This window comes from Hyla sarda, unplaced genomic scaffold (genome assembly GCF_029499605.1).
Source record: "Hyla sarda isolate aHylSar1 unplaced genomic scaffold, aHylSar1.hap1 scaffold_1978, whole genome shotgun sequence".
Lineage (NCBI taxonomy): Eukaryota > Metazoa > Chordata > Amphibia > Anura > Hylidae > Hyla > Hyla sarda.
Window position 1 is genome coordinate 20,214 of NW_026608636.1, and position 20,952 is coordinate 41,165.

A 20,952-nucleotide genomic window follows, 5' to 3' on the forward strand; every position below is an offset into this window, starting at 1 on the left:
TCTGGAGGATAAGATATGATGTAACAGCAGAATAGTGAGTGCAGCTCTGGAGGATAAGATATGATGTAAGGGCAGAATATTGAGTGCAGCTCAGGAGCATAAGACATGATGTAACAGCAGAATATTGAGTGCAGCTCTGGAGGATAAGATATGATGTAAGGGCAGAATATTGAGTGCAGCTCAGGAGCATAAGACATGATGTAACAGCAGAATAGTGAGTGCAGCACTGGAGGATTAGACATGATGTAACAGCAGAATAGTGAGTGCAGCTCTGGAGGATAAGATATGATGTAAGGGCAGAATATTGAGTGCAGCTCAGGAGCATAAGACATGATGTATCAGCAGAATAGTGAGTGCAGCTCTGGAGGATAAGACATGATGTAACAGCAGAATAGTGAGTGCAGCTCTGGAGGATAAGACATGATGTAACAGCAGAATAGTGAGTGCAGCACTGGAGGTGAACAGTGTATGACATGAAGCAGTGGCTGATGCATTCATTTACCCGTTTGCCACCCCGGACTGTTCGGAGAGGAGCGGCACTTGGACATGGCGGCCTCCTCCATGAGCTGCACCTTGGCCTTGTACTGCATCTCCAGCAGGGGGAGTACTTCGGGGAGTCTGGCGGAGATGACCCTGTAGGTGACGTCTGGTCTCCCGATGAATCTCTGCCGGACGCTCAGCTCGTGCACGCTCACCACCCTGATGTCGTCCACGTCCTGACGCTCGTACCGGTGCAGCGGCTGCAGCTCGGGGCCGCTGATCTCCAGGGCGGACAGCAGGAGGGTCAGGTGACCGGGCCTGAGGCTGGGATCGGGGTGACGGGAGAAGACGATGGGGATGGCGGTGATGACCCCGTCCTTCCCGCGGTTCTGGGCGGAGACTTTCCCTTCTTTACACCTCGTCCTCCTCCCACTGAACGGCCACCAGGACGGAGACTCCAGAACCGACAGCATCCTGTGCGGAGAACAACAACCACCATCATCTCACCTGTAACCAACAACACCTTACCGCTCCTGTATGGGCATTACCCAGCTCTACCAGACTCCTGAATGGTCTGAATCCCAATTACATTAACCCTTCCAGTGCTGCAGGGGAGACAGGGGGTCTTCATCCTGAGCCTCCTGATTGGTGAACGGAACGCTGGAGGACTGACACATCAGAAGAGCAGGGGGGCGGAGCTCCCCCCGATACCTCATCTGCTGCCTATCAGTATTGTCAGAGAGCTGGGTGACCACCTGGGGGCGAGCTGTATGTTCAAACAATATCACATAAGAAAAAACAAGAGAAAAAGGGGAATTTGCGCCGTAGTGAAGGCCGTTTTAAGATGGATATAGGTGTTGGATAGAAATACACTCCCAAAATAGGGCTCAGAGCACAACCCCTAATGTAATTATCCAGACCCGCAGTCACGGTCCTCCGGTAACAATCACGGTCCTCCGGTAACAATCACGGTCCTCCGGTAGCAGTCACGGTCCTCCGGTAGCAGTCACGGTCCTCCGGTAGCAGTCACGGTCCTCCGGTAGCAGTCACGGTCCTCCGGTAGCAGCCACGGTCCTCCGGTAACAATCACGGTCCTCCGGTAGCAGTCACGGTCCTCCGGTAACAATCACGGTCCTCCGGTAGCAGTCACGGTCCTCCGGTAACAATCACGGTCCTCCGGTAGCAGTCACGGTCCTCCGGTAACAATCACGGTCCTCCGGTAACAATCACGGTCCTCCGGTAGCAGTCACGGTCCTCCGGTAGCAGTCACGGTCCTCCGGTAACAATCACGATCCTCCAGTAACAATCACGGTCCTCCGGTAGCAGTCACGGTCCTCCGGTAACAATCACGGTCCTCCGGTAACAATCACGGTCCTCCGGTAGCAGTCACGGTCCTCCGGTAGCAGTCACGGTCCTCCGGTAGCAGTCACGGTCCTCCGGTAGCAGCCACGGTCCTCCGGTAACAATCACGGTCCTCCGGTAGCAGTCACGGTCCTCCGGCAACAATCACGGTCCTCCGGTAACAATCACGGTCCTCCGGTAGCAGTCACGGTCCTCCGGTAACAATCACGGTCCTCCGGTAACAATCACGGTCCTCCGGTAGCAGTCACGGTCCTCCGGTAGCAGCCACGGTCCTCTAGTAGCAGCCACGGTCCTCCGGTAGCATCCACGGTCCTCCGGTAGCAGTCACGGTCCTCCGGTAGCAGTCACGGTCCTCCGGTAGCAGTCACGGTCCTCCGGTAGCAGCCACGGTCCTCCGGTAGCAATTACGGTCCTCCGGTAGCAGCCACGGTCCTCCGGTAGCAGCCACGGTCCTCCGGTAGCAGCCACGGTCCTCCGGTAGCAGCCACGGTCCTCCGGTAGCAGTCACGGTCCTCCGGTAGCAGCCACGGTCCTCTAGTAGCAGCCACGGTCCTCTAGTAGCAGCCACGGTCCTCCGGTAGCATCCACGGTCCTCCGGTAGCAGTCACGGTCCTCCGGTAGCAGTCACGGTCCTCCGGTAGCAGCCACGGTCCTCCGGTAGCAGCCACGGTCCTCCGGTAGCAATTACGGTCCTCCGGTAGCAGCCACGGTCCTCCGGTAGCAGCCACGGTCCTTCGGTAGCAGCCACGGTCCTCCGGTAGCAATTACGGTCCTCCGGTAGCAGCCATGGTCCTCCGGTAGCAATTACGGTCCTCCGGTAGCAGCCACGGTCCTCCGGTAGCAGCCACGGTCCTCCGGTAGCAGCCATGGTCCTCCGGTAGCAATTACGGTCCTCCGGTAGCAGCCACGGTCCTCCGGTAGCAGCCATGGTCCTCCGGTAGCAATTACGGTCCTCCGGTAGCAGACACGGTCCTCCGGTAGCAGCCACGGTCCTCCGGTAGCAATCACGGTCCTCCGGTAGCAGCCATGGTCCTCCGGTAGCAGCCACGGTCCTCCGGTAGCAGCCATGGTCCTCCGGTAGCAATTACGGTCCTCCGGTAGCAGCCACGCGCTGGTACTCTGCATGGTGAAGGACTAGGAACTCCAATATATTCCTTAAAACTGATTTATTAGACAGATACACGGGCAACGCGTTTCTGGTCTGTACCGGACCCTTCGTCAGGTGTATCTGTCTAATAAATCAGTTTTGAGGAATATATTGGAGCTCCCCGTCCTTCACCATGCGGAGTACCAGCCCCACAATCCACCAATTTTCCAGGTTTTCATTGTACAATCAATATGGCCACCAATACACACCCAGCTCTCCGGGGCTCCTGCAGTGATGAGCAGGATGAGACGCCATTATAATAGGGCTATTCTATTCAGGAACCAGGAGGCTTCAGGATGAGCAGGGTGGGTGTATGGCTCGGATACATTCATGGAGTTAGATACACCCTGAGTTACCTGTCGGCAGTGGTCAGGTCCCCGTCTATCTTGTTTAGGCCGCCCATAATGTTGTTGAACTGCTCCCCCTGGTGGTGGAGGACCCGGGTGGTGTCTTCCAGGCGTCTCTGGGACCTGGACACGATGCCGATCAGCTCCTTCCCTTTAGAGGTCTCAGATGTTGGCTCCTCCCCCCGCGGTGACAGCAGCCGCTGCCTCCAGAAATGCTCCAGCACAGTGAAGACGATGTTCCGGCTGGGGATCAGCGAGCTGAACCAGTGCTTGGCTCCGCCCCCAACCAGTACCGTGATGGAGCTGAAGATGTAGCTGGACGACTCCTTCTTCAGTTCATTGATGGATGAGAGGAGGAAGCGCACCAAGAAGTCGTCTGCGCCGTCCGCCTGGAAGCGAAGGTGAGTGGCGGTGAGTGAGAGTCGCCCCGGAAGCCATCGCTTCTCGCTCTCCAGGTAGTAGGAGCCGCTCCAGGTCTGCACTGCCGGATCTTTACTCATCAGAGCAGGAAGGAAATGGTTAATCTAGAGGAATAAAGAACAATCATTATAACCTCCATGTACTGACAATAAACAAGCAAAGCTGCAGTGTAAAGCATGAAGAGAGAACACAGCCGAGGTGGGGGCGGAGTCCAGAAAAGCAATCAACCTCAGACACTTACCGGAGAATATGGCGGCCGCTCCCCTCATATCCGGGGCCCCAGGACTGAGCAGGAGGGAAAGACGACAGATAAGGGAGGATGTAAGGAGACTAGAAACAAAGGGTTAACTGAGCTGATACAAAAAACAGATAGTACTGCCTCCCTGTCTCCCCTGTAGATGATGTATATACAGATAATACTGCCTCCCTGTCTCTCCTGTAGATGATGTATATACAGATAGTGCTGCCTCCCTGTCTCTCCTATAGATTTATATACAGATAGTACTGCCTCCCTGTCTCCCCTGTAGATGATGTATATACAGATAGTACTGCCTCCCTGTCTCTCCTGTAGATGATGTATTTACAGATAGTGCTGCCTCCCTGTCTCTCCTGTAGATTTATATACAGATAGTACTGCCTCCCTGTCTCCCCTGTAGATGATGTATATACAGATAGTACTGCCTCCCTGTCTCTCCTGTAGATGATGTATATACAGATAGTGCTGCCTCCCTGTCTCTCCTGTAGATTTATATACAGATAGTACTGCCTCCCTGTCTCCCCTGTAGATGATGTATATACAGATAGTACTGCCTCCCTGTCTCTCCTGTAGATGAAATGTACAGATAATACTGCCTCCCTGTCTCCCCTGTAGATGATGTATATAGATAGTACTGCCTCCCTGTCTCTCCTGTAGATGATGTATGTACAGATAGTACTGCCTCCCTGTCTCTCCTGTAGATGAAATATACAGATAGTACTGCCTCCCTGTCTCTGCTGTAGATGATGTATATACAGATAGTACTGCCTCCCTGTCTCTCCTGTAGATGAAATATACAGATAGTACTGCCTCCCTGTCTCTGCTGTAGATGATGTATATACAGATAGTACTGCCTCCCTGTCTCTCCTGTAGATGAAATATACAGATAGTACTGCCTCCCTGTCTCTCCTGTAGATGATGTATATACAGATAGTGCTGCCTCCCTGTCTCTCCTGTAGATTTATATACAGATAGTGCTGCCTCCGTCTCCCCTGTGGATGATGTATATACAGATAGTACTGCCTCCCTGTCTCCCCTGTAGATGATGTATATACAGATAGTACTGCCTCCCTGTCTCCCCTGTAGATTAAATGTACAGATAGTACTGCCTCCCTGTCTCCCCTTTAGATTTATATACAGATCGTACTGCCTCCCTGTCTCCCCTGTAGATGATATATATACAGATAGTACTGCCTCCCTGACTCCCCTGTAGATGATGTATATACAGATAGTACTGCCTCCCTGTCTCTCCTGTAGATGAAACGTACAGATAATACTGCCTCCCTGCCTCTCCTGTAGATGAAACGTACAGATAATACTGTCTCCCTGTCTCCCCTGTAGATGATGTATATACAGATAATACTGCCTCCCTGTTTCTCCTGTAGATGATTTATATTCAGATAGTACTGCCTCCCTGTCTCTCCTGTAGATAAATGTATATACAGATAGTACTGCCTCCCTGTCTCTCCTGTAGATGAAATGTACAGATAATACTGCCTCCCTGCCTCTCCTGTAGATTATTTATATACAGATAGTACTGCCTCCCTGTCTCTCTTGTAGATGATTTATATACAGATAATACTGTCTCCCTGTCTCTCCTGTAGATTATGTATATACAGATAATACTGCCTCCCTGTTTCTCCTGTAGATGATTTATATACAGATAGTACTGCCTCCCTGTCTCTCCTGTAGATGATTTATATACAAATAGTACTGCATCCCTGTCTCTCCTGTAGATGATATATATACAGATAATACTCCCTCCCTGTCTCTCCTGTAGATGATTTATATACAGATAGTACTGTCTCCCTGTCTCTCCCGTAGATAATATATACAGATAGTACTGCCTCCCTGTCTCTCCTGTAGCTGATGTATATACAGATAGTACTGCCTCCCTGTCTCTCCTGTAGATGATTTATATACAGATAATACTGTCTCACTGTCTCTCTCCTGAAGATGTATATACATATATTACTGCCTCCCTGTCTCCCTTGTAGATGATGTATATACAGATAGTACTGCCTCCCTGTCTCTCCTGTAGATGATTTATATACAGATAGTACTGTCTCCCTGTTTCTTCTGTAGATGATGTATATACAGATAGTACTGCCTCCCTGTCTCTCCTGTAGATGATTTATATACAGATAGTACTATCTCCCTGTTTCTTCTGTAGATTATGTCTATACAGATAGTACTGCCTCCCTGTCTCCTCTGTAGATGATTTATATACAGATAATACTATATCACTGTCTCTCTCCTGAAGATGTATATACAGATAGTACTGCCTCTCTGTCTCCCTTGTAGATGATGTATATATACAGATAGTACTGCCTCCCTGTCTCTCCTGTAGATGATGTATATACAGATAATACTGCCTCCCTGTCTCTCCTGTAGATTTATATACAGATAGTCCTGCCTCCCTGTCTCTCCTATAGGTGATTTATATACAAATAGTACTGCCTCCCTGTTTCTCCTGTAGATGATGTATATACAGATAATACTGTCTCCCTGTCTCTCCTGTAGATTTATATACAGATAGTGCTGCCTCCCTGTCTCTCCTGTAGATTTATATACAGATAGTGCTGCCTCCCTGTCTCTCCTGTAGATTTATATACAGATAGTGCTGCCTCCCTGTCTCTCCTGTAGATTTATATATAGATAGTGCTGCCTCCCTGTCTTTCCTGTAGATTTATATATAGATAGTGCTGCCTCCCTGTCTCTCCTGTAGATTTATATACAGATAGTGCTGCCTCCCTGTCTCTCCTGTAGATTTATATATAGATAGTGCTGCCTCCGTCTCTCCTGTAGATTTATATATAGATAGTGCTGCCTCCCTGTCTCCCCTGTAGATGATGTATATACAGATAGTACTGCCTCCCTGTCTCTCCTGTAGATTTATATACAGATATAACTGCCTCCCTGTCTCTCCTGTAGATTTATATACAGATAGTGCTGCCTCCCTGTCTCTCCTGTAGATTTATATACAGATAGTGCTGCCTCCCTGTCTCTCCTGTAGATTTATATACAGATAGTGCTGCCTCCCTGTCTCTCCTGTAGATTTATATATAGATAGTGCTGCCTCCCTGTCTCTCCTGTAGATTTATATACAGATAGTGCTGCCTCCCTGTCTCTCCTGTAGATTTATATACAGATAGTGCTGCCTCCCTGTCTCTCCTGTAGATGATGTATATACAGATACTACTGCCTCCCTGTCTCTGCTGTAGATGATGTATATACAGATAGTACTGCCTCCCTGTCTCCCCTGTAGATGATGTATATACAGATAGTACTGCATCCCTGTCTCTCCTGTAGATTTATATACAGATATAACTGCCTCCCTGTCTCTCCTGTAGATGATGTATATACAGATAGTGCTGCCTCCCTGTCTCTCCTGTAGATTTATATACAGATAGTGCTGCCTCCCTGTCTCTCCTGTAGATTTATATATAGATAGTGCTGCCTCCCTGTCTCTCCTGTAGATTTATATACAGATAGTGCTGCCTCCCTGTCTCTCCTGTAGATTTATATACAGATAGCACTGCCTCCCTGTCTCTCCTGTAGATTTATATACAGATAGTACTGCCTCCCTGTCTCTCCTGTAGATTTATATACAGATAGTGCTGCCTCCCTGTCTCTCCTGTAGATTTATATATAGATAGTGCTGCCTCCCTGTCTCCCCTGTAGATGATGTATATACAGATAGTACTGCCTCCCTGTCTCTCCTGTAGATTTATATACAGATAGTACTGCCTCCCTGTCTCTCCTGTAGATTTATATACAGATAGTGCTGCCTCCCTGTCTCTCCTGTAGATTTATATACAGATAGTGCTGCCTCCCTGTCTCTCCTGTAGATTTATATACAGATAGTACTGCCTCCCTGTCTCTCCTGTAGATTTATATACAGATAGTACTGCCTCCCTGTCTCTCCTGTAGATTTATATACAGATAGTGCTGCCTCCCTGTCTCTCCTGTAGATTTATATACAGATAGTGCTGCCTCCCTGTCTCCCTTGTAGATGATGTAGGTAGGAAGGGGCGGTGACTGTACATAACAACCAATAAGATTGCAGCTTTCATTTTCTAATGTCAGAAAATAACTGAAGTAACCCGAATCGTTGTTGGGCTACACAAAGGGACGAGTCAGTCTGGCAACCAATCAGATTCTCCAGAGCAGGTCAGGAAATAACAGGACTGATCTGATTGGTTCTTCGGGTTAGCAGGGGGGGGAAAAAGGAGTGTCAAAAAAGCAGATTCCATGTAAGCAATAAGCTTAGCTGTTACCCATAGCAACCAACCAGATGAACCTGCTGCGGCGTGACGTCATGTGACCAGTGATGGCCTCAACATATAGACACAGTCACACGGCAGAACCACAAGTCCCAGCCCGCCCGCCCGCTACCTCACAACCCCGGTACACACCGCACGGTACCGGGAACTGCACGGACGATGATCCTGGTGACACCGCTTCCAACGTCATCAACCGCACCACGTGATCAGACGGGCTGTGCAGCCGCAAAATGTGACCGTCGGGGAACTGGAGCCCGGCCGGAACTGAGAGGAAACAGCAGCCGGGTAACTGGAGGGCCCCAGAATGTACGCGCAGGGGCCCTGATAACAGGAATACTACAGAGGGGCCCTTACATAGACTGGGCCCCTGATAATATAACAGAGTGGGGCCCCTGATAACAGGAATACTACAGAGGGGCCCTTACATAGACTGGGCCCCTGATAATATAACAGAGGGGCCCTATAATAGACTGGGCCCCTGATGATATAACAGAGGGGCCCTATAATAGACTGGGCCCCTGATAATATAACAGAGGGGCCCTATAATAGACTGGGCCCCTGATGATATAACAGAGGGGCCCTATAATAGACTGGGCCCCTGATGATATAACAGAGGGGCCCTATAATAAACTGGGCCCCTGATGATATAACAGAGGGGCCCTATAATAAACTGGGCCCCTGATGATATAACAGAGGGGCCCTATAATAGACTGGGCCCCTGATGATATAACAGAGGGGCCCTATAATAGACTGGGCCCCTGATGATATAACAGAGGGGCCCTATAATAGACTGGGCTCCTGATGATATAACAGAGGGGCCCTATAATAGACTGGGCCCCTGATAACAGGAATACTACAGAGGGGCCCTTACATAGACTGGGCCCCTGATAATATAACAGAGGGGCCCTATAATAGACTGGGCCCCTGATGATATAACAGAGGGGCCCTATAATAGACTGGGCCCCTGATGTTATAACAGAGGGGCCCTATAATAGACTGGGCCCCTGATGATATAACAGAGGGGCCCTACAATAGACTGGGCCCCTGATGATATAACAGAGGGGCCCTATAATAGACTGGGCCCCTGATGATATAACAGAGGGGCCCTATAATAGACTGGGCCCCTGATGATATAACAGAGGAGTGGGGCCCCTGATAACAGGAATACTACAGAGGGGCCCTTACATAGACTGGGCCCCTGATAATATAACAGAGGGGCCCTATAATAGACTGGGCCCCTGATGATATAACAGAGGGGCCCTATAATAGACTGGGCCCCTGATGATATAACAGAGGGGCCCTATAATAGACTGGGCCCCTGATGATATAACAGAGGGGCCCTATAATAGACTGGGCCCCTGATGATATAACAGAGGGGCCCTATAATAGACTGGGCCCCTGATGATATAACAGAGGGGCCCTATAATAGACTGGGCCCCTGATGATATCACAGAGGGGCCCTATAATAGACTGGGCCCCTGATGATATAACAGAGGGGCCCTATAATAGACTGGGCCCCTGATGATATAACAGGGGCCCTATAATAGACTGGGCCCCTGATGATATAACAGAGGGGCCCTATAATAGACTGGGCCCCTGATGATATAACAGAGGGGCCCTATAATAGACTGGGCCCCTGATGATATAACAGAGGGGCCCTATAATAGACTGGGCCCCTGATGATATAACAGAGGGGCCCTATAATAGACTGGGCTCCTGATGATATAACAGAGGGGCCCCATAATAGACTGGGCCCCTGATGATATAACAGAGGGGCCCTATAATAGACTGGGCCCCTGATAATATAACAGAGGGGCCCTATAATAGACTGGGCCCCTGATGATATAACATAGGGGCCCTATAATAGACTGGGCCCCTGATGATATAACAGAGGGGCCCTATAATAGACTGGGCCCCTGATGATATAACAGAGGGGCCCTATAATAGACTGGGCCCCTGATGATATAACAGAGGGGCCCTATAATAGACTGGGCCCCTGATGATATAACAGAGGGGCCCTATAATAGACTGGGCCCCTGATGATATAACAGAGGGGCCCTATAATAGACTGGGCCCCTGATGATATAACAGAGGGGCCCTATAATAGACTGGGCCCCTGATGATATAACAGAGGGGCCCTATAATAGACTGGGCCCCTGATGATATAACAGAGGGGCCCTATAATAGACTGGGCCCCTGATGATATAACAGAGGGGCCTTATAATAGACTGGGCCCCTGATGATATAACAGAGGGGCCCTATAATAGACTGGGCCCCTGATGATATAACAGAGGGGCCCTATAATAGACTGGGCCCCTGATGATATAACAGAGGGGCCCTATAATAGACTGGGCCCCTGATGATATAACAGAGGGGCCTTATAATAGACTGGGCCCATGATGATATAACAGAGGGGCCCTATAATAGACTGGGCCCCTGATAATATAACAGAGGGGCCTTATAATAGACTGGGCCCCTGATAATATAACAGAGGGGCCCTATAATAGACTGGGCCCCTGATGATATAACAGAGGGGCCTTATAATAGACTGGGCCCCTGATGATATAACAGAGGGGCCTTATAATAGACTGGGCCCCTGATGATATAACAGAGGGGCCTTATAATAGACTGGGCCCCTGATAATATAACAGAGGGGCCCTATAATAGACTGGGCCCCTGATGATATAACAGAGGGGCCTTATAATAGACTGGGCCCATGATGATATAACAGAGGGGCCCTATAATAGACTGGGCCCCTGATGATATAATAGAGGGGCCCTATAATAGACTGGGCCCCTGATAATATAACAGAGGGGCCCTATAATAGACTGGGCCCCTGATGATATAACAGAGGGGCCCTATAATAGACTGGGCCCCTGATAATATAACAGAGGGGCCCTATAATAGACTGGGCCCCTGATGATATAACAGAGGGGCCCTATAATAGACTGGGCCCCTGATGATATAACAGAGGGGCCCTATAATAGACTGGGCTCCTGATGATATAACAGAGGGGCCCTATCATAGACTGGGCCCCTGATGATAATATTTGCCCCTCCCCCTGTAATTCCTATAATCTCCAGGCCTGGCCGGACCGTCTGATGGAGGCGCTGACACCGCAGATCATCCCGCGCATAGAAGACCCAGATACGTTCAGCTACGATGAATTCTTCCATAAATACCTGATCGCCAACGCTCCGTGTCTCTTCTCCGCTGAGTTTTCGCGCTCATGGAGCAGCCGCCATTCCTGGGTCACCTCCGAGAATAAACCCAACTGGGGGCACTTGCTGCGGGTGTACGGTACGTTCTGGGGGTGTACGGTGCGTTCTGGAGGAGACGCTGGGGGTGTACGGTGCGTTCTGGAGGAGACTGGGTGGGTGTACGGTGCATTCTGGAGGAGACTCTGGGGGTGTACGGTGCGTTCTGGAGGAGATGCTGCGGGTGTACGGTGCGTTCTGGAGGAGATGCTGGGGGTGTACGGCGCGTTCTGGAGGAGACGCTGCGGGTGTACGGTGCGTTCTGGAGGAGACGCTGGGGGTGTACGGTGCGTTCTGGAGGAGACACTGGGTGTACGGTGCGTTCTGGAGGAGACTGGGGGTGTACGGTGCGTTCTGGAGGAGACTCTGGGAGTGTACGGTGCGTTCTGGAGGAGACGCTGGGGGTGTACGGTGCATTCTGGAGGAGATGCTGGGGGTGTACGGTGCGTTCTGGAGGAGATGCTGTGCGTGTACGGTGCGTTCTGGAGGAGACGCTGGGGGTGTATGGTGTGTTCTGGAGGAGACGCTGGGGGTGTACAGTGCGTTCTGGAGGAGACGCTGGGGGTGTACGGTGCGTTGTGGGGGTGTATGGTGCGTTCTGGAGGAGACGCTGGGTGTACGGTGCGTTCTGGAGGAGATGCTGCGGGTGTATGGTGCGGTCTGGAGGAGACGCTGGGGGTGTATGGTGCGTTCTGGGGTTGTACAGTGCGTTCTGGAGGATACACTGTGGATGTATGGTGCGTTCAGGGGGTGTACGGTGCATTCTGGAGGAGACGCTGTGGGTGTACAGTGCGTTCTGGAGTAGATGCTGTGGATGTATGGTGCGTTCGAGGGGTGTACGGTGCGTTCTGGAGGAGACGCTGCGGGTGTACGGTGCGTTCTGGGGGAGATGCTGGGGGTGTATGGTGCGGCCTGGAGGAGACGCTGGGGGTGTATGGTGCGTTCTGGGGGTGTACGGTGCGTTCTGGAGGATACACTGTGGATGTATGGTGCGTTCAGGGGGTGTACGGTGCGTTCTGGAGGAGACGCTGCGGGTGTACGGTGCGTTCTGGGGGAGACGCTGGGGGTGTACGGTGCGTTCTGGGGGAGACGCTGGGGGTGTACGGTGCGTTCTGGGGGAGACGCTGGGGGTGTACGGTGCGTTCTGGAGGAGACGCTGGGGGTGTACGGTGCGTTCTGGAGGAGACGCTGGGGGTGTTTGGTGCATTCTGGAGGAGACGCTGGGGGTGTACGGTGCATTCTGGAGGAGACGCTGCGGGTGTTTGGTGCATTCTGGAGGAGACGCTGCGGGTGTACGGTGCATTCTGGAGCAGGCGCTGGGGGTGTACGGTGCGTTCTTGAGGAGACGCTGGGGGTGTACGGTGCTATCTGGAGGAGACGCTGGGGGTGTACGGTGCGTTCTGGAGGAGATGCTGTGGATGTATGGTGCGTTCTGGGGGTGTACGGTGCGTTCTGGAGGATACACTGTGGATGTATGGTGCGTTCAGGGGATGTACGGTGCGTTCTGAAGGAGTCTCTGGAGGTGTATGGTGCGTTCTGGAGGAGACGCTGGGGGTGAACGGTGCATTCTGGAGGATACGCTGGGGGTGTATGGTGCGTTCTGGAGGAGACGCTGGGGGTGAACGGTGCATTCTGGAGGAGACGCTGGGGGTGTATGGTGCATTCTGGGGGTGTACGGTGCGTTCTGGAGGAGAGGCTGCGGGTGTACGGTGCATTCTGGAGGAGATGCTGGGGGTGTATGGTGCGTTCTGGAGGAGACGCTGGGGGTGTACGGCGCGTTCTGGAGGAGATGCTGGGGGTGTACGGTGCGTTCTGGAGGAGACGCTGGGGGTGTATGGTGCGTTCTGGAGGAGACACTGGGGGTGTACGGTGCGTTCTGGAGGAGACGCTGTGGGTGTACAGTGCGTTCTAGAGGAGACACTGGGTGTACGGTGCGTTCTGGAGGAGATGCTGGGGGTGTACGGTGCGCTCTGGAGGAGACACTGGGTGTACGGTGCGTTCTGGAGGAGACGCTGGGGGTGTACGGTGCATTCTGGAGGAGATGATGTGGGTGTACGGTGCGTTCTGGAGGAGATGCTGTGCGTGTACGGTGCGTTCTGGAGGAGACGCTGGGGGTGTATGGTGTGTTCTGGAGGAGATGCTGTGGATGCATGGTGCGTTCTGGGGGTGTACGGTGTGTTCTGGAGTATACACTGTGGATGTATGGTGCGTTCAGGGGGTGTACGGTGCGTTCTGGAGGAGACACTGGGGGTGTATGGTGCGTTCTGGAGGAGACACTGGGGGTGTACGGTGCGTTCTGGAGGAGACGCTGTGGGTGTACAGTGCGTTCTAGAGGAGACGCTGGAGGAGTACGGTGCGTTCTGGAGGAGATGCTGGGGGTGTACGGTGCGCTCTGGAGGAGACACTGGGTGTACGGTGCGTTCTGGAGGAGACGCTGGGGGTGTACGGTGCATTCTGGAGGAGATGCTGTGGGTGTACGGTGCGTTCTGGAGGAGATGCTGTGCGTGTACGGTGCGTTCTGGAGGAGACGCTGGGGGTGTATGGTGTGTTCTGGAGGAGATGCTGTGGTTGCATGGTGCGTTCTGGGGGTGTACGGTGTGTTCTGGAGTATACACTGTGGATGTATGGTGCGTTCAGGGGGTGTACGGTGCGTTCTGGGGGAGACGCTGGGGGTGTATGGTGCGTTCTGGGGGAGACGCTGGGGGTGTACGGTGCGTTCTGGAGGAGACGCTGGGGGTGTACGGTGCGTTCTGGAGGAGACGCTGCGGGGGTTTGGTGCGTTCTGGAGGAGATGCTGTGGATGTATGGTGCGTTCTGGGGGTGTACGGTGCGTTCTGGAGGATACACTGTGGATGTATGGTGCGTTCTGGGGGTGTACGGTGCGTTCTGGAGGATACACTGTGGATGTATGGTGCGTTCAGGGGATGTACGGTGCGTTCTGGAGGAGACGCTGGGGGTGTATGATGCGTTCAGGGGGTGTACGGTGCGTTCTGGAGGAGACGCGGGTGTACGGTGTGTTCTGGGGGAGACGCTGGGGGGGTACGGTGCGTTCTGGAGGAGACGCTGGGGGGGTACGGTGCGTTCTGAAGGAGACGCTGGGAGTGTACGGTGCGTTCTGGGGGAGACGCTGGGGGTGTACTGTGTGTTCTGGAGGAGACGCTGGGGGTGTACGGTGCGTTCGGGAGGAGACGCTGCGGGTGTACTGTGTGTTCTGGAGGAGACGCTGGGGGTGTACGGTGCGTTCTGGAGGAGACACTGCGGGTGTGCAGTGCGTTCTGAAGCAGACGCTGGGGGTGTACGGTGCGTTCTGGAGGAGACGCTGGGGGTGTACGGTGCGTTCTGGAGGAGACGCTGCGGGGGTTTGGTGCGTTCTGGAGGAGATGCTGTGGATGTATGGTGCGTTCTGGGGGTGTACGGTGCGTTCTGGAGGATACACTGTGGATGTATGGTGCGTTCTGGGGGTGTACGGTGCGTTCTGGAGGATACACTGTGGATGTATGGTGCGTTCAGGGGATGTACGGTGCGTTCTGGAGGAGACGCTGGGGGTGTATGATGCGTTCAGGGGGTGTACGGTGCGTTCTGGAGGAGACGCGGGTGTACGGTGTGTTCTGGGGGAGACGCTGGGGGGGTACGGTGCGTTCTGGAGGAGACGCTGGGGGGGTACGGTGCGTTCTGAAGGAGACGGTGGGAGTGTACGGTGCGTTCTGGGGGAGACGCTGGTGGTGTTTGGTGCGTTCGGGAGGAGACGCTGCGGGTGTACTGTGTGTTCTGGAGGAGACGCTGGGGGTGTACGGTGCGTTCTGGAGGAGACACTGCGGGTGTGCAGTGCGTTCTGAAGCAGACGCTGGGGGTGTACGGTGCGTTCTGGAGGAGACGCTGGGGGTGTACAGCCGTTCTGGAGGAGACGCTGGGGGTGTACGCTGCGTTCTGGGGGAGACGCTGGGGGTGTACGGTGCGTTCTGGGGGAGACGCTGTGGGTGTACGGTGCGTTCTGGAGGAGACACTGGGGATGTACGGTGCGTTCTGGAGAAGTCGCTGTGGGTGTAAGGTGCGTTCTGGAGGAGATGCTGTGGATGTATGGTGCGTTCAGGGGATGTACGGTGCATTCTGGAGAAGACTGGGGGTGTACGGTGCGTTCTGGAGGAGACGCTGTGGATGCATGGTGCGTTCTGGAGGATACACTGTGGATGTATGGTGCGTTCAGGGGGTGTACGGTGCGTTCTGGAGTAGACGCTGCGGGTGTACGGTGCATCTGGGGGAGACGCTGGGGGTGTACGGTGCGTTCTGGAGGAGATGCTGTGGATGTATGGTGCATTCTGGTGGTTTATGGTGCGTTCTGGAGGATACACTGTGGATGTATGGTGCGTTCAGGGGATGTACGGTGCATTCTGGAGGAGACTCTGGGGGTGTACGGTGCGTTCTGGAGGAGACGCTGTGGGTGTATGGTGCGTTCTGGAGGAGATGCTGTGGATGCATGGTGCGTTCTGGGGGTGTACGGTGCGTTCTGGAGGATACACTGTGGATGTATGGTGCGTTCAGGGGGTGTACGGTGCGTTCTGGAGGAGACGCTGTGGGTGTACGGTGCGTTCTGGAGGAGACGCTGCGGGTGTATGGTGCGTTCTGGGGGAGACGCTAGGGGTGTACGGTGCATTCTGGAGGAGACGCTGGGGGTGTACGGTGCGTTCTGGGGGAGACGCTAGGGGTGTTTGGTGCGTTCGGGAGGAGACGCTGCGGGTGTACTGTGTGTTCTGGAGGAGACGCTGGGGGTGTACGGTGCGTTCTGGAGGAGACACTGCGGGTGTACAGCCGTTCTGGAGGAGACGCTGGGGGTGTACGCTGCGTTCTGGGGGAGACGCTGGGGGTGTACGGTGCGTTCTGGGGGAGACGCTGTGGGTGTACGGTGCGTTCTGGAGGAGACACTGGGGATGTACGGTGCGTTCTGGAGAAGTCGCTGTGGGTGTAAGGTGCGTTCTGGAGGAGATGCTGTGGATGTATGGTGCGTTCAGGGGATGTACGGTGCATTCTGGAGAAGACTGGGGGTGTACGGTGCGTTCTGGAGGAGACGCTGTGGATGCATGGTGCGTTCTGGAGGATACACTGTGGATGTATGGTGCGTTCAGGGGGTGTACGGTGCGTTCTGGAGTAGACGCTGCGGGTGTACGGTGCATCTGGGGGAGACGCTGGGGGTGTACGGTGCGTTCTGGAGGAGATGCTGTGGATGTATGGTGCATTCTGGTGGTTTATGGTGCGTTCTGGAGGATACACTGTGGATGTATGGTGCGTTCAGGGGATGTACGGTGCATTCTGGAGGAGACTCTGGGGGTGTACGGTGCGTTCTGGAGGAGACGCTGTGGGTGTATGGTGCGTTCTGGAGGAGATGCTGTGGATGCATGGTGCGTTCTGGGGGTGTACGGTGCGTTCTGGAGGATACACTGTGGATGTATGGTGCGTTCAGGGGGTGTACGGTGCGTTCTGGAGGAGACGCTGTGGGTGTACGGTGCGTTCTGGAGGAGACGCTGCGGGTGTATGGTGCGTTCTGGGGGAGACGCTAGGGGTGTACGGTGCATTCTGGAGGAGACGCTGGGGGTGTACGGTGCGTTCTGGGGGAGACGCTAGGGGTGTATGGTGCGTTCTGGGGGAGACGCTAGGGGTGTACGGTGCCTTCTGGAGGAGACGCTGTGGGTGTACGGTGTGTTCTGGGGGAGACGCTGGGGGTGTACGGTGCGTTCTGGAGCAGACGCTGGGGGTGTATGGTGCGGTCTGGAGGAGACGCTGGGGGTGTACGGTGCGTTCTGGAGGAGACGCTGTGGGTGTACGGTGCGTTCTGGAGGAGATGCTGTGGATGTATGGTGCGTTCTGGGAGTGTACGGTGCGTTCTGGAGGTTATACACTGGATGTATGGTACGTTCAGGGGATGTACGGTGCGTTCTAGAGGAGTCTCTGGGGGTGTATGGTGCGGTCTGGAAGAGACGCTGGGGGTGTATGGTGCGTTCTGGGGGTGTACGGTGCGTTCTGGAGGAGACGCTGTGGGTGTATGGTGCGTTCTGGAGGAGATGCTGTGGATGCGTGATGCGTTCTGGGGGTGTACGGTGCGTTCTGGAGGATACACTGTGGATGTATGGTGCGTTCAGGGGGTGTATGGTGCATTCTGGGGGAGACGCTGGGGGGGTACGGTGCGTTCTTGAGGAGACGCTGGGAGTGTACTGTGCGTTCTGGGGGAGACGCTGGGGGTGTTTGATGCGTTCTGGAGGAGATGCTGCGGGTGTACGGTGCGTTCTGGAGGAGACGCTGCGGGTGTACGGTGCGTTCTGGAGCAGACGCTGGGGGTGTAAGGTGCGTTCTGGAGGAGACGCTGTGGGTGTACGGTGCGTTCTGGAGGAGACGCTGGGGGTGTACGGTGCGTTCTGGAGGAGACGCTGTGGGTGTACGGTGCGTTCTGGAGGAGACGCTGGGGGTGTACGGTGCGTTCTGGGGGAGACGCTGGGGGTGTACGGTGCGTTCTGGGGGAGACGCTGGGGTGTACGGTGCGTTCTGGAGGAGACGCTGGGAGTGTACGGTGCGTTCTGGATTAGACGCTGGGGGTGTACGGTGTGTTCTGGAGGAGACGCTGTGGGTGTACGGTGCGTTCTGGAGGAGACGCTGTGGGTGTACGGTGCGTGCTGGAGGAGATGCTGTGGATGTATGGTGCGTTCTGGTGGTTTATGGTGCGTTCTGGAGGATACACTGTGGATGTATGGTGCGTTCAGGGGGTGTACGATGCGTTCTGGAGGAGACGCTGTGGGTGTATGGTGCGTTCTGGAGGAGACACTGGGGGTGTACGGTGCGTTCTGGGGGAGACGCTGGGGGTGTACCGTGCGTTCTGGGGGAGACGCTGGGGGTGTACGGTGCGTTCTGGATTAGACACTGGGGGTGTACGGTGTGTTCTGGAGAAGACACTGTGGGTGTACGGTGCGTTCTGGAGGAGACGCTGTGGGTGTACGGTGCGTTCTGGAGGAGATGCTGTGGATGTATGGTGCGTTCTGGTGGTTTATGGTGCGTTCTGGAGGATACACTGTGGATGTATGGTGCGTTCAGGGGGTGTACAATGCGTTCTGGAGGAGACGCTGGGAGTGTACTGTGCGTTCTGGGGGAGACGCTGGGGGTGTTTGATGCGTTCTGGAGGAGATGCTGCGGGTGTACGGTGCGTTCTGGAGGAGACGCTGCGGGTGTACGGTGCGTTCTGGAGCAGACGCTGGGGGTGTAAGGTGCGTTCTGGAGCAGACGCTGGGGGTGTACGGTGTGTTCTGGAGGAGACGCTGTGGGTGTACAGTGCGTTCTGGAGGAGACGCTGGGGGTGTACGGTGCGTTCTGGGGGAGACGCTGGGGGTGTACGGTGCGTTCTGGGGGAGACGCTGGGGGTGTACGGTGCGTTCTGGAGGAGACGCTGGGAGTGTACGGTGCGTTCTGGATTAGACGCTGGGGGTGTACGGTGTGTTCTGGAGGAGACGCTGTGGGTGTACGGTGCGTTCTGGAGGAGACGCTGTGGGTGTACGGTGCGTTCTGGAGGAGATGCTGTGGATGTATGGTGCGTTCTGGTGGTTTATGGTGCGTTCTGGAGGATACACTGTGGATGTATGGTGCGTTCAGGGGGTGTACGATGCGTTCTGGAGGAGACGCTGTGGGTGTATGGTGCGTTCTGGAGGAGATGCTGTGGATGCATGGTGCGTTCTGGGGGTGTACGGTGCGTTCTGGAGGATACACTGTGGATGTATGGTGCGTTCAGGGGGTGTACGGTGCATTCTGGAGGAGACGCTGCGGGTGTACGGTGTGTTCTGGGGAAGACCCTGGGGGTGTACGGTGCGTTCTGGAGGAGACGCTGGGGGTGTACGGTGCGTTCTGGAGGAGACGCTGGGGGTGTACGGTGCGTTCTGGAGGAGACGCTGGGGGTGTACGGAGCCTTCTGGGGGAGACGCAGGGGGTGTTTGTTGCTTTCTGGAGGAGACGCTGGGGGTGTACGGTGCGTTCTGGAGGAGACTCTGGGGTTGTACGGTGCGTTCTAGAGGAGTCTCTGGGGGTGTATGGTGCGGTCTGGAGGAGACGCTGGGGGTGTATGGTGCGTTCTGGGGGTGTACGGTGCGTTCTGGAGGAGACGCTCTGGGTGTATGGTGCGTTCTGGAGGAGATGCTGTGGATGCGTGATGCGTTCTGGGGGTGTACGGTGCGTTCTGGAGGATACACTGTGGATGTATGGTGCGTTCAGGGGGTGTACGATGCATTCTGGGGGAGACGCTGAGGGGGTACGGTGCGTTCTTGAGGAGACTCTGGGGGTGTACGATGCGTTCTGGAGGAGTCGCTGGGAGTGTACTGTGCGTTCTGGGGGAGACGCTGGGGGTGTTTGATGCGTTCTGGAGGAGATGCTGCGGGTGTACGGTGCGTTCTGGAGGAGACGCTGCGGGTGTACGGTGCGTTCTGGAGCAGACGCTGGGGGTGTAAGGTGCGTTCTGGAGCAGACACTGGGGTTGTACGGTCATTCTGGAGGAGACGCTGGGGGTGTACGGTGCGTTCTGGGGGAGACGCTGGGGGTGTACGGTGCGTTCTGGGGGAGACGCTGGGGGTGTACGGTGCGTTCTGGGGAAGACGCTGGGGGTGTACGGTGCGCTCTGGAGGAGACGCTGGGGGTGTACGGTGCGTTCTGGAGGAGACGCTGGGGGTGTACGGTGCCTTCTGGAGGAGACTCTGGGGGTGTACGGTGAGTTCTGGAGGTTACACTGTGGATGTATGGTGCGTTCAGGGGATGTACGGTGCGTTCTGAAGGAATCTCTGGGGGTGTATGGTGCGGTCTGGAGGAGACGCTGGGGGTGTATGGTGCGTTCTGGGGGTGTACGGTGTGTTCTTGAGGTTTATGGTGCGTTCTGGGGTTGTACGGTGCGTTCTGGAGGATACACTGTGGATGTATGGTGCGTTCAGGGGATGTACGGTGCGTTCTGGAGGAGTCTCTGGGGGTGTACGGTGCGTTCTGGAGGATACACTGTGGATGTATGGTGCGTTCAGGGGGTGTACGGTGCGTTCTGGAGGAGACGCTGCAGGTGTACGGTGTGTTCTGGGGGAGACGCTGGGGGGGTACGGTGCGTTCTGGAGGAGTCGCTGGGGGTGTACGGTGCGTTCTGGAGGAGACGCTGGGGGTGTACGGTGCGTTCTGGGGGAGACGCTGGGGGTGTTTGGTGCATTCTGGAGGAGACGCTGCAGGTGTACGGTGCGTTCTGGAGGAGACGCTGGGGGTACGGTGCGTTCTGGAGGAGACGCTGGGGGTGTATGGTGCATTCTGGAGCAGACGCTGGTGGTGTACGGTGTGTTCTGGAGGAGACTCTGTGGGTGTACGGTGCGTTCTGGAGGAGATGCTGTGGATGTATGGTGTGTTC

General features: G+C 54.7%; 2 protein-coding genes across 9 annotated transcripts in view; one reads left to right on the plus strand and one right to left on the minus strand.

The window, feature by feature from the left end:
* Positions 1–478: 478 nt before the first annotated feature.
* SNAP47 (synaptosome associated protein 47) lies at positions 479–8,547 on the minus strand. 5 transcript variants are annotated; one of them, XM_056552827.1, is made up of 4 exons: positions 8,431–8,496; positions 3,998–4,041; positions 3,346–3,860; positions 479–954 (listed from the first exon to the last, which is right to left on the minus strand). In XM_056552827.1, the coding sequence occupies exons 3-4, from the start codon at positions 3,834–3,836 to the stop codon at positions 495–497; spliced, it is 951 nt and encodes a 316-aa protein (XP_056408802.1). In that variant the 5' UTR covers positions 3,837–3,860; positions 3,998–4,041; positions 8,431–8,496; the 3' UTR covers positions 479–494. The 5 variants fall into 5 exon arrangements, with proteins under 5 accessions (XP_056408802.1, XP_056408803.1, XP_056408800.1 ...); XM_056552828.1 differs by having other exon boundaries at positions 8,411–8,471; XM_056552825.1 differs by lacking the exon at positions 3,998–4,041 and having other exon boundaries at positions 8,431–8,547.
* Positions 8,366–20,952, plus strand: part of JMJD4 (jumonji domain containing 4) — a gene marked incomplete at its 3' end in the record, with an annotated part of 30,411 nt that continues 17,824 nt past the window's right edge. For 2 of the 4 annotated variants that reach the window (XM_056552821.1, XM_056552822.1), the window contains 2 exon segments: positions 8,451–8,583; positions 11,382–11,598. In XM_056552821.1, the coding sequence (XP_056408796.1) occupies positions 8,458–8,583; positions 11,382–11,598 (343 nt within the window). 4 annotated transcript variants of the gene reach the window in all.